This window comes from Oncorhynchus kisutch, linkage group LG25, assembly GCF_002021735.2.
Source record: "Oncorhynchus kisutch isolate 150728-3 linkage group LG25, Okis_V2, whole genome shotgun sequence".
Classification (NCBI taxonomy): Eukaryota; Metazoa; Chordata; class Actinopteri; order Salmoniformes; family Salmonidae; genus Oncorhynchus; species Oncorhynchus kisutch.
In genome coordinates this window covers 31630276-31643293 of record NC_034198.2, presented here as the reverse complement: position 1 = coordinate 31643293, position 13018 = coordinate 31630276, and the positions used below count along the sequence as shown (strand labels likewise).

At 41.0% G+C, this 13018-nt stretch overlaps 2 protein-coding genes across 2 annotated transcripts; both read left to right on the top strand.

The window, feature by feature from the left end:
- The first annotated feature begins 945 nt into the window (after positions 1 to 945).
- On the top strand, positions 946 to 3815 carry LOC109882347 (homeobox protein Nkx-2.5-like). The gene is made up of 2 exons (XM_020474448.2): positions 946 to 1637; positions 2687 to 3815. The coding sequence occupies exons 1-2, from the start codon at positions 1268 to 1270 to the stop codon at positions 3322 to 3324; spliced, it is 1008 nt and encodes a 335-aa protein (XP_020330037.1). The 5' UTR covers positions 946 to 1267; the 3' UTR covers positions 3325 to 3815.
- A 4607-nt stretch (positions 3816 to 8422) lies between these two features.
- On the top strand, positions 8423 to 12690 carry LOC109882346 (homeobox protein zampogna). Its single transcript, XM_020474446.2, has 2 exons — positions 8423 to 9001; positions 9576 to 12690. The coding sequence occupies exons 1-2, from the start codon at positions 8653 to 8655 to the stop codon at positions 10100 to 10102; spliced, it is 876 nt and encodes a 291-aa protein (XP_020330035.1). The 5' UTR covers positions 8423 to 8652; the 3' UTR covers positions 10103 to 12690.
- Positions 12691 to 13018: the final 328 nt, after the last annotated feature.

Sequence of the window (13018 nt, the reverse complement as noted above, 5' to 3'; positions counted from 1 at the left end):
GTCATATTTTCAACACAAATCTATGAAAAAAATGGAAATATTTCTTCCAACTTTAAGCGCCGATGTGATGGAAACTAAAATGTGTTTGAATTAATGCGGCGCTATATAGTTTGCCAGGATTCCCTTGTAAGTCTTTATTTATTAGTTGTATTAAAGTACGGAGAAAATATCAGCATTTTGTTTTTCAAAAATACGAGGTACCCATCCCCCCCACCCCCTCCACACACACACACATGTGGTGTGTGGAAAGAGGGAAATGAGATTTGTATTATCTATGAGTTTGTGATGATGGGAAGAGTAGCCCTGAGAGAGATACAGAGTGCGTTTAAATCGGAAACAAGACTGATAGCAACAGATAATGAATGTGTCGTTAATAAGCTGTCGTTAATAACCTATCCGTATTCCTCTTATCAGCAGATACGTTTTATTAGCCTATTCAAACAGTCAAAAAGAAACAGTCTCAACCGTGCAGGCCTGCACACACACTGACTCAAATTTCTCTCTCTAGACACACCGACACATTCGTCTTCTATTTGTATAATGAGGACGGCTGCAACTATGTTGAGTTCATTATAGTTTCATACGGTTACTATTCCATCTATACATAATTCAATGTGGACTATATGCAAACCATGATTAAAACAGGTTTCCTACCTGTCCAGATACTGCATGAAGCGTTTCTGAGGGCTGATACCAGATTCACATTATTCTAGCCTAGATCCTACTTCTTTTTAAATGTCCAATTGAAATAACGCGATGTGTTTATTTCGGCGTAGGAATCCTGTAACATAATAAAACATTTCAATAGTTGCTACTTGATAATCTTCTCTAAACGCTAAATACAGAGAAGAGCTTGCGCCCTCGCGCCATGCAGTCACCCATCCCATTTTATCGTGACGTAACAGAGGAAAGGAGCGTCCGTCTTGGGTCCGCCAACAAAACAGAAACTGGGTCTAACCAAATCCCTCAGCTAGCTAAACACACACAGCAGCCAAGGCAGAGAGCACAGAGTAGAGAGATGAGAGCTGTCACTTCACGAAACAAGCCAGTCCTCCTTCGCATAACTCCACGAATAAAAAGCAAGGCGCAGCAATCCTTTAGGCAACTGTAGGTTTTTTTCTCAGAGACGAATAGACCCCCTTTTGGATCCGTTTACCTTCAATACCGTCTATCCAAACAAACACCTGCTTGAGGAGTTCTTTATGCTCGGATGAGCCACTTCAGCAAGGGACTATAATTCCTACTTCATGTGAACGAATCGGAGCCTATGATAATAATGCTTCCTAGCCCTGTTATTTCTGCCTCCACCACGCCGTTCTCAGTCAAGGACATACTGAAGTTGGAGCTTCAGCAGCATGCTCAACAACAGCGGCTTGCCTCACACCTTGGGCCGCACCATGAGCGTTCTCACCTGGGTCCACAGCAGCACCAATACACCCTCCAGTCGCCCCCGTCTTGTATGCTGGCCGGCAGGGACAGGAACAGCCCCAGTCCCGGGCTCACGGAAGAAGAGGAGAGAATGGCCTACCTGAGTAGTCTGACGGTTCAGGAGCGGCTGGTGGAGACGGGTCTAGCCGGGGAGATATTCATTTCAGCCGACACCAGTCTGGAGGTTGAGCAAGAGAACATAGACGCCAGTGAGTGGGTGATTCCTGGATTACCAACATAGCCTATCCATTTAATTCAGAATGAAAGTATTGTATTATATTATTTTAGGTTCAGTAGGATTGCATTAGTCTAGGTTATCAGTCTCATGTATTAAATTCGGTTGCATGATAATTCACTCACAATGCACCCATAAATATAGGCATATTTCTTCTTCCATTTAACTAGACTACCTCAGACTAGACTATTTCAGTTAACGACGATATCATCTACCTACAGGGATGATATGTAAATAAAGGATACATCGTTTTGGAGAAGAAAAAAAAAAACGTTTTTGACAATTATGCATGACCGAATCACCAGATATAATACAATCCTAAATGATCAGTTTTATAAAATAATTTAAAGAGCCATGTTTTGTTGTTGTCAGCTACACACTTAGGCTACACAATGAGCTGAAATGACTAGACTAGACTACCGTATTTGTTGTTGGACCAACTTTAACTAGGCCCTAATTATTTAATGTATTTACTGATTGAATATGCTTGAATATTACCTAATTATTTAATGTATTTACATATTGAATATGCTTGAATATTACCTAATTATTTAATGTATTTACATATTGAATATGTTTGAATATTACCTAATTATTTAATGTATTTACTGATTGAATATGCTTGAATATTACCTAATTATTTAATGTATTTACATATTGAATATGCTTGAATATTACCTAATTATTTAATGTATTTAGGCCTACCCTTTATTCAGAGGATTCCATTAAGATTAAAAAAAGAAACACATAGGACATGACGACATGAAAACGACTTTATTTCAAGAACAAACATGGGTATCTGATTTAATTTCCCCTTGTGGTTAATTGATATTCGTGTAATTGATTAGCCAAATAATCCTCGCTGCTGGTATCCAATGTCTGAATCAGTGCCTATGGGAATTATAGAAAACACAGGCAAAAACAGCATGACCTCCAGGATTAGAATATCTGTTATGTATAGCACATTTCGATTAATCTGTCAAAGTTAGATTACTAAAATCCCTCTCTCCTCTATTTCTCCAGAAGCTTGTGGCGCAATGGAGGTGAGGGCCTGTGAGGAGTCCCCGCAGGCGCACTCAGACTTGGAGAGACTCCCAAAACAGCAGAGGACCCGGCGGAAACCGCGCGTGCTCTTCTCCCAGGCGCAGGTGTTCGAGCTTGAGCGGCGCTTCAAGCAGCAGCGTTACCTATCCGCCCCGGAGAGGGAACACCTGGCGAACACTTTGAAACTGACCTCCACACAGGTCAAAATCTGGTTCCAGAACAGGAGGTATAAGTGTAAACGGCAGCGGCAGGACAAGACCCTAGAAATGGCCGGACACCCTCACCATCTTCCCCCACCTAGGAGAGTGGCAGTCCCGGTGCTGGTGCGGGATGGGAAGCCCTGCCTGGCTGGATCTCAGAACTATAATACATCCTACAGTGTTGGAGCGGCCAGCCCCTATAGTTATAACGGCTATCCGGCTTATTCCTACAATAATCCAGTGTATACTAACACATACTCATGCACGTACTCTAGCCTGCCTACTCTAGCACCCAACTCTACTGCTAACGCTTTTATGAATATGGGTCTGGCGAACCTGGGCGCGTCGCAATCTCAGGCCCAAACACCGCAGGGAACAGCCTGCCAAGGAACTCTGCAGGGCATTCGGGCATGGTAGCTGAATGTGATGATCTGCTTGTTGATTAACAGTTGATCACGTCGATCACTTGCCTACAGTATTTTTGGGATAAGGGAAAACCTGTCTGTGTCCCATGCAGCAAAATAGAAGGATTTCTCATTGAAAACCGTCATATTGAGACTCGATCACCTTGTACGAATATATTAGTTGTTTCCTCATCAACGCGGCAAAAACATGTTTTTAAAAGTTGTTGGACTATTCCAGAGTCACTGTTGGATATAGATATATACTATGGCAACATTGCAGACGGACTAAAACGAATGCGCAACCGTGCGTAATATGGCCTTAAAGCTGTTGGGTGCTCGTGAACCAACGATGTGAATGGCAAACATTGGCAATGGTTATATCTGAGCTATTTACATCAGAAATATGACTTTACCAGTAGCCTACTTGGTCTTTACCAGTGAAAACATTATTCTTCAACAACATAACAGAAACTCCTTAAATAAAAGACCGAACATGTGTGAGGATTATTTGTTGTTATTTCGAATTGACCATTTGCTGCTGCCTTTTTAGTCACTTATTTGAGATATTCTGCACTTAAACAATGCCCGCTGCGGTTTTTAGAAAATTAGCATATATTGACAAATAAAGTGAAATATTTGGGTATCAAAAATCAGACGTGTTGATAATATTTTCTGAGGGAAAATAAAATTGCCGTATCCTTACACTCTCCATCGCAGTTTCGAAAATAGTTTATAATGCGGCTGATATATACTGTAACTGAAAGAGGGCGTTGGTACAGTTCAATGTCCTATGTTGCTTTGTTTGTCTATTGGACCGCCACATTCCATTACCACGAGGGGCATAAACGTTCTCTTGGGAACTTGCTAAGGGAAACACAATACACTTGCAATTGTGTGTGTGTGTGTGTGCGCGCGTGTGCGTGTGTGTGTGGGAGGGAGAAGGAAAGAAAGACAGAAAGACAGAAAGAAAGAAAGACAGAAAGAAAAAGAAACCTTGCAAATGCCTTATGACTATTGTTTGTGGCTGGTTTTGATGAATAGCCGCGTTCTTTCAATCTCATTTCTAAAAGGTGTGCTGTGTTTGTAGTAGGCCCACACATACATATGTGCGCACTAATTTCGGATTTATGTATACAGTTATTTAAATGCTTTGGCTGACGGTGGTTGAAGGGGTAGGCCTATTTCGTGATATGTTCTTATCGGCCTTTGAGAAGCGCGCTTTGGGTTTTTAGAGGTATTCGAGAAGGGGCGTTTGGTCTCTGGTTTGCTTTAGACAAATTCAGGCCGTCAATTAGGCCTATGCTGATTATTTGTAATCTAAAGATACAATTCAACTTTGGAAACATTTAATATTACACGATTTACACAAAAATAATTAGGCCTATTTTATTTCCCCCCAAAATGCTAATTATTCTCTACTGAGCATATGTTAAAGTCCTGCCAAAAGATATGGCTCTGCCAGCATACTGATCGCCATTGAAGGCCGTTTTCCAGCCCTCGCTGTGTGAGAGTTGAGGGGAGAGTCGGATAGAGGGGAGAGTCAGATAGAAGAGCAGGCCAGGAAGACAGACAGAAACAGACAAGAGCCAGAACTCAGACATACATAATGGAGAATGGAGAATTTCGGCCAGACACGGACATTATCCAGACAACGCGCTACAACAGTCTGATCGCGCATCCACGGAGGGCGTGGGGCCCACACGGATACTGCTTAGTCTGAACTGATCTCGTATTAATAGCCTTGTAATGTTAAAATGCAATTTAAAAAGCGATGTATTATCATTTAGATACGCATATTGTGATGAAGAAGAAAGATAATACGTTTTAAATTCAGAATGATAAACTGGAAACTTACATTTCGTAAATCAGCTATAGGTACACACATTATTTCAAACCATATTCACTCATCAGATTCATGCCGACTGACTTTCCTTTATTCGATGTGTCCTTGGGTGTAGGCCTAGACCAATTAAAAACATTGATTACATAGACGATTGCCACTTATTCAATTCCTTTTTGTCGTTGAGGAAATGTTGCTGTGTTCTCATGGTAACTTCCACCCAATTTCCAATCTATACAATGGTAAACATGGCCTTCCATTACAGAATCCCAAATAAAGGATGCAGTTCAATGGGAGGAGAGAGTAACAGGGTTTGGGTTTACACACAGAGGAACTCCTATCACTTTGAGGTCTCCATATCACCGCTCATTAGAGATAGTTAACCGTTTTAAACAAACGCCCTGTCTCTCCCTATACACAAACTGATCCAATACGGGACGCCATTAATGGAGATGGATAGAAACGTAAACAAAGTGTTTGTCTCCAGCGATAGGCGCGAGGCCGCTTCCCCTGGCTACTGCACTGCGTGTAGATGGTAGATGACATACCTGTGTCAGGGTAAGTGGCAGGGAGACCTTAAAGTAAATAGAGTCGGCGACAGGAGGGCGATGCCTGAGGACGCGGTGTGTGTCTGTGTGTGCGTGTGTGTGTGTGGAGAGAGAGTGCCAGAGCGATGATTGCTATCTACCGCTGCCAAAGATAGCAGCTCATCCACATGGAGCACCGCGCTCACCGAGTTTCCCAAAACAAAGTCACCCATGGCAACCCTTCAAGAGGGTTACAGAAAACAAAGGCCAAATATAGAATACAGAATACAGACAGCTACAGGAGGAGGAACTGAAATACTGAAGGCCCACCTCACTCTCTCCGCCTGGTCTACCCGAACAGCAGAAGCTGTCGGCGGAGTTAGGGAACGACAGCGATGCGCACCGGATCCCCACAAAGATGGAAAGAGTAGAGGCATAGATAAACATGTCTATGTTTGAAAATAGGCCTATGTTGGCAATATGTTTGTAATAGGTTTGCCAATGCTTCTGAATTAAATGTGAATCATATAATAGCCTACATAGATCCAGTCATTTCGGATACCATGAACACCTGCAGGTTTACTTCACAACATGTCCATGACTTCTCCTCCAGACATGTTTTGACACCTCTGGGCTGTGTGTTCTCTGTAGTCAGAGCAGAGAGAGAGAGAAAGACTCTCTGTTTAGTTAGTGGAAGAAAATACAACACAACCAAGGTGCAAGCTCAGTCATCTGTCATCACATCATCTCATCAATGAAACGTAGGCTTGAAGGTTGCACAATATAGACACAGAGGGAAGTGTGTGCGCGCATGCGGAGGGTGACTGCAAGTTGCTGCCCATCAAGCTAATCTGTTACATTTTTTCAAATTAATACTATTTCAAATGCTATTGAGATTGTTTTCTAATTGCCTATTCCGGAAAATGACACTTGAGATAAGGCTAATGACAGGACAAAAATATATACAACTGAAAATGTAAGACAAAAAGTTATTTAAAAAAATCTAAGAAAGGCAGAACAATTATTAAGTCTTGTGTAAACAGTTTCCCATACATATTTCATTTGAGATCCTGACTGCAGTGTTGTCTTGATTTTATTCTGATTATTTTGTTCTATCGTGAAGACCCGTCAGTTCTGGGTGGAGCCTCTCCTCAAGGCACCGGACTGTATTTGCATACTCTCCCAAACCCAATAGCTGAGCAATTATGCTGAGTGTGGTAATCATTACTACCACAGGGTGACGCTACTTACTCATGAACTAACTAACATGAACAGCTAGTTAAGACTACAGGTGTTAGCTACAGGTGTTTTTAACAATTATTATTCAAATGAAAGTGAGCGGATTACTTCAAGAATGTTTTACATTTACGCGTAATGATCCCCTTCGTCTTCCCGTTTCCAAATGCATCAGCCTCTTCGCCATGGTTACCAGAAGAGCTGCTATAAGATGGGTGGCCAAGTTCTTTCTGTTGTTGAAATTGTATAGTTTCTAAACGAACAGCAGTCGCTTACAATTATTTCACTTTCACATTTAAAAAAAAGCTAATGCGTAATTGAAGTGTACATTGGTTTCTTCATCCTTTTCTCCACTGAACCAACTAAGATCTGTTGTTGTTACAACTTCTGAAAACCATGTGCAGACAATAGTGAATTCTTATTACAGTTCCACATCTCATGTCCTCTCACACACAAACGACTAAGGCCTAAGAAAAGAGAAAACCACGACGGTAATAACCGCTTCACGCATTGTACCCAACATTGATGTATATAGGCGTATTATATTCACCTGACATTTGATCCGTTATGAAGGCCACACAAGTAAACTTATAATGTTACTTTGATTGAGCAGTCATGTCGCTGAAAGTTTTGAAGCATTTGATACGTGGGACATGTACTGTGTAGCTGTAGGACTGTAGGAACATTTTAAGCACCATTTTAGCTTCAAATCCACATCAATGCAAAAGCACAAGATAGGTGATAAAGACAGTACACATTTAAATTAGTGTCAGAAAAAAACTATAAAACCATGATAAAAATGCACAAGGAACCTTCTATGAACGTATCTTTTTGTTATTACTTACAACTAAATGGACAGAGGCTCCCAGCACACATTTGTGGACTAAAATAAGATAAATAAAATACTGTTTTCATGTCACCCTCTTTACCAAACAAATTAATGTAGACTAATCTTGAAATGCGTAGGCCCATGGAATTCCTATAGTGAGTATGGATAGCCTAAGAGGCCAGAGGCGGTGAGGCTATAGCGTACGAGAGTCTCCACATCAATAGTTATTGATCCTTCAAAACACATTAAAACCAGATAAGAGCCATACAGTACACAAATACAATGTTCTTAGATCTTGCAATAGCACTTCACATATTGCCCCCAACAAAATCCCCTCACATAACAACAGACCGTTCCCCTAACTGCCTGAGGGTCACTAAGTTTTCCTCATTCCTAACAACAGTGTCAAACTCAAACAAAAGTTTAAAAAAAGGCTGAATTTGTGCTACCTCCATCCATCATAGTCCATAACACTTATACAATCACTACAGGCTTTTGCTCCTGGTCTCCAAATGACGCCCAAGTAGCCAGTTTATCTCTCCGTCATCAATTAAAGTCAAGCGCTTGAGGGATAGACTTTACCCGGCAAGGCGGTCCAGGGCGGGGATAATCAGCTCACACAGCCAATCAGCGCAGGCTTCACTGGCAGTAGTGAGAGTTGTAAAGCAGACATGACATATACTGACACATCCGCTGTTGATTAGACCAGAGGCTGTTTCACCGCAATTAAATTACATCAGGAGAAGATCGAGAGAAAAGAGCAGAGGGGACAACCCAATCAATACCTGGAGAGTTTTCATTGTTGAGGGGTTCTGTATCTGCGGGCCGCACTACTTTCGAGAGTGGGTTGAGAGAATATCCTAATAAAACTTGCGTTGTGATAAAAGTTGGTTTTGCGTAAATGTCATCATGGCGCTGGGCCGCCCATCTTTCTCCATCAACGACATCCTCACCCGGGGACGTGACACACGAGACAACATTCAAATTTCACGGGATCTGACAGATCTATGCGCGTTAAAACTGGCCACCATCAACCAGGATCAGCCAACCGAGAGCAGAGATGGGACCTCGAGGGGCCCCGGTTCATCCACGTCGGACTGCAGTGAGGAGCACAAACGGGATGAGATGGAGATGATACACATCCGCCAAGGAAATATTCGTTCTTCTCCCGGTTTGGGCGACATCAGGAACCCCACGTCTGAGGCCGGTAGTGAAGAGTCCACTGGAGAAGAGACGGAATACATGTCATGCAGAAAAGGTACGTCACCGTCTCAGTCTGTTTATAAGATTATTGATATCGACCAGGAATCTAAATGCAATCATGACATAGGTTTGTTGATGGAATGCGATTATGCTGATCAATAGGCTACTGTAGACTATAACGCTTTGTCTCACTAAACCATAGTCATATACAGTGAGCAAACTGTCTATATTGGCCGACAGTGAACAAAATCAATTCAGCTTTGAACAAACTAAATTCCATATATAGTGAAAAATGTCCGTTCTGTTTGGTTATTTCCAGGCCTACATTTGATATGGCTTTCGATTTGTATTTTAAAACCACCGACGCAATAGGCTGTATATAATAGGACTCATGCTTAATAATCACATGATTACGAGTAAAATTATAACCCTACTTACTGGCTTTGAACTTGTAATTTATTGAGTAATAAACATCAGTGTAAGTAATTGTGGACATGTTTACCAGAAATACGTAATGTGGAAACACGCTGTGTTGGAGCGACATTGACTAGCATACGTTGTTGGTATTTGAAGCATAAAGAGGTCGCCTGTTTGCCAAATAACAACAAGGCATTTTTCCTCCAATACAGACATAAACAACAAACAACTACCCAGTCTGGATCAAGACAAACAGAGGGAGGAAGAGGAGGAGGAGGAGGAGGAGAGGGAAAGTAGTTACAGCACCGTAGGCCAACCCATATCTGGTAACAAGAAGCGCTCCCGTGCGGCCTTCTCCCACGCGCAGATCTACGAGCTAGAGCGCCGGTTTAACGTGCAGCGCTACCTGTCTGGTCCTGAACGGGCGGGCCTGGCGGGCGCCCTGAAGCTCACGGAAACCCAGGTGAAAATCTGGTTCCAGAACCGGAGATATAAGACCAAACGGCGGCAGATGGCGGCCGAACTAGCCTCCCGTAACTACTCTACACCAGCCACACTAGCTAAGAAAGTGGCGGTGAAGGTCCTGGTTCGAGACGATCAAAGACAGTACGGTGAGGATGACCTGTCCAGTCCGCCAGCTATGCCTCTCTACCCGGCCTACCAATATGGATACTACCCCTACATGTTCTGCTTCCAGCCATGGCTCTCTAGCAATGCACTTTGTGGGGGCATGCACTGACACAATGGCGTAGCCAGGCCTCAAAAACATGACATTCATTAACTTTATGGATTTAGGCCTACTAGAAGAAGACAAAGACACTGGGTCGAGATTTCTACATGCGTTTCTGTGTAAATAATTTCTTTATTCTCTCGTGGAGAGTAAGATCATTTCGACCCACAGTGAGCCTTTTTGATGCTGTAGCCTACACCTGCAAGGACAATCCTATCGATATCCCTCAGACAACATTGAGGATACAGCTAAATGAAATACACGTCCTGAATAACGTAGAAGGCCTAGATAATAATATTGAAATTATTACGCAGGAATGTATAGACAAATAATAACTCAATAAAGATTTAAAACAATTTGGGAATCCTAGTGGTTAGAGCGTTGGACTAGAAAACCGAAAGGTTGCAAGTTCAAACCCCCGAGCTGACAAGGTACAAATCTGTCGTTCTGCCCCTGAACAGGCAGTTAACCCACTGTTCCTAGGCCGTCATTGAAAATAAGAATTAGTTCTTAACTGACTTGCCTAGTTAAATAAAGGTAAAATAAATAAATAAAAATATCCTCATTTAATTTATTTACACACACAAACAAATATAACTCCTATTATAAAACAGGAGGAATGTAGGATTAGGATTATGAAACAATATAGGCTAATATCAAGTGCTAAAATGGAAATGAAAACCAATTTACATTTCTAAAATGTTAATACACTTTTGACAGAATTTTCGATCTAAGCCTTGAACTTTAAAATAACGTTTCACATTCGGATACATGCAGTAGATTCGTTATAACAAATATCTTGGTAAACTAAAGTTGTTTTTCCCCCGATTCAAGCCAACAGCCATCTTCATTATGAAATTTGAATCAGCAAAAAACATGGATATCGAGATATTATATTCGTGCCTGTTAAACATTGAACCCACACGGACAGAAATGTGTAGCCCTCAACAAGATGATCCAAAAGACTTTGCACCGAAGAGGACGTGATGAGTGTGAATATGGCTGTTAATATTATGGTCGAGATCTTGAAGCCTGAAGCCTACAAGTTAAAGTAACTACATCTAACAACAGACAATCTAAAAATGCTGGGTTTGAAAATAATCTACTTTTATAATTGAATATGAGGCTTAGAATGTAAAGGTAATTTATTATGAACTATCTAATTAGGCAAGTTTATATTTTATTCATTTAAATTCTAGAAGATTTCACGTTTTCAAAATGTTGAGCCAAAATAATTCATGTAAATACGGTACCTGCTGCTTACACTGTCCCGATTTGTTTTGTGGTTCAAGTGTGCAAATATGGCTTCTACCTTCTCCAAGGGATTTTCCAAACAGATCTCTGATAGTATTGACATTATGAACCATAAATAGTGACCGTGGTTGAATGGTAAATCAATGTCATATTAATAGTAGGCTTATAGGCCTACCCGTAATTAATATACTGATACATTTCCCTATTCACTAATTGATAATACAGATACAACCAATCGTAATAAAATCATAATTGTTGATCATTTAGATACATATTCAAATGTACAATTTGAGTAGCAAAAATGCAAACCACCCTAAACATAGGCTACATTTACTAACTTTAATCCTGACCTAATACACCTTGATAAAAAAAGTTACATAAAAAAACGTGTAAATGTTCAGGAATTTAAAACGTGAAATTTACACGAAAGGCAAAACGTGTTAAGCACACATGTTTACATTTTACGTTTTAGTCATTTATCAGACGCTCTTATCCAGAGCCAATCAGAATATACAACACGTGTTGTATGCGGCGCATGTGACAAATGCATTTAGATTTGATTTGATTTTAAGCTAGTTCTGCAGCTGCATGAGTCTGAGAGGTCAAATAAAATAACAACAAGTAAAATAGCCCCCTCTGGTTTCTGGTCACAAGTTCACGAATGGCTGAAAAATCACAACACTAATCTTAAAATAACACAACAAATAGCACAGTTGGGAGATTTGGAAAGCCATAGCCAATCAATCAACAATATAATAATACTTTTAGTACAAATATGTATCTTTAACTCGCAATCTGTAGATACCATGCGATTAGACAGGTTCAGAATTTATGTGAAACATCACAGCACAGTTGGAAATCATGAGTGGGCAGTGTACAGACAGGAGAGGGGGATGGTCTAAGAGTAGTTGAGGGGTGGATTTAAAAGATGATGTTCTATAATAGTTTTGACTGAAAAACACCATATACAGTGAATTCAAGTATTCAGACCCCTTGACTTATTCCACATTTTGTTACATTAGAGCCTTACAAAAAACCCGTCTCTCATGAATCTACACACAATACCATACCCCATAATGACAAAGCAAAAACAGCTTTTTAGATTTTTTTTTCTCCAAATGTATCAAATAAAAAAAACAGACTCCTGCGTTTTCTTGGCTGTGCGCTTAGGGTCGTTCTCCCGTTGGAAGGTGAACCTTCACCCCAGTCTGAGGTCCTGAGCGCTCTGGAGCAGGTTTTCATCAAGGATCTCTCTGCTCTGTTCATCTTTCCCTGGATCCTGACTAGTCTCCAGTCCTTGCCATTGAAATCATTCCCACAGTATGATACCCCATAATGACAAAGCGAAAAGAGGTTTTCAGACATTTTTGCAAATGTATAATTTTTTTTAAACAGAAATACCTTTTTTACATAAGTATTCAGACCCTTTGCTATGAGACTTGAAATTGAGCTCAGGTGCATCCTGTTTCCATTGATCATCCTTGAGATGTTTCTACAACTTGATTGGAGTCCACCTGTGGTAAATTAAATTGACTGGGCATGATTTGGAAAGGCACACACACTGTTTATACAAAGTCCCACAGTTGACAGTGCATGTCAGAGCAAAAACCAAGACATGGGGTCGAAGGAATTGTCCGTAGAGCTTTGAGACCGGATTATGTCAAGGCACAG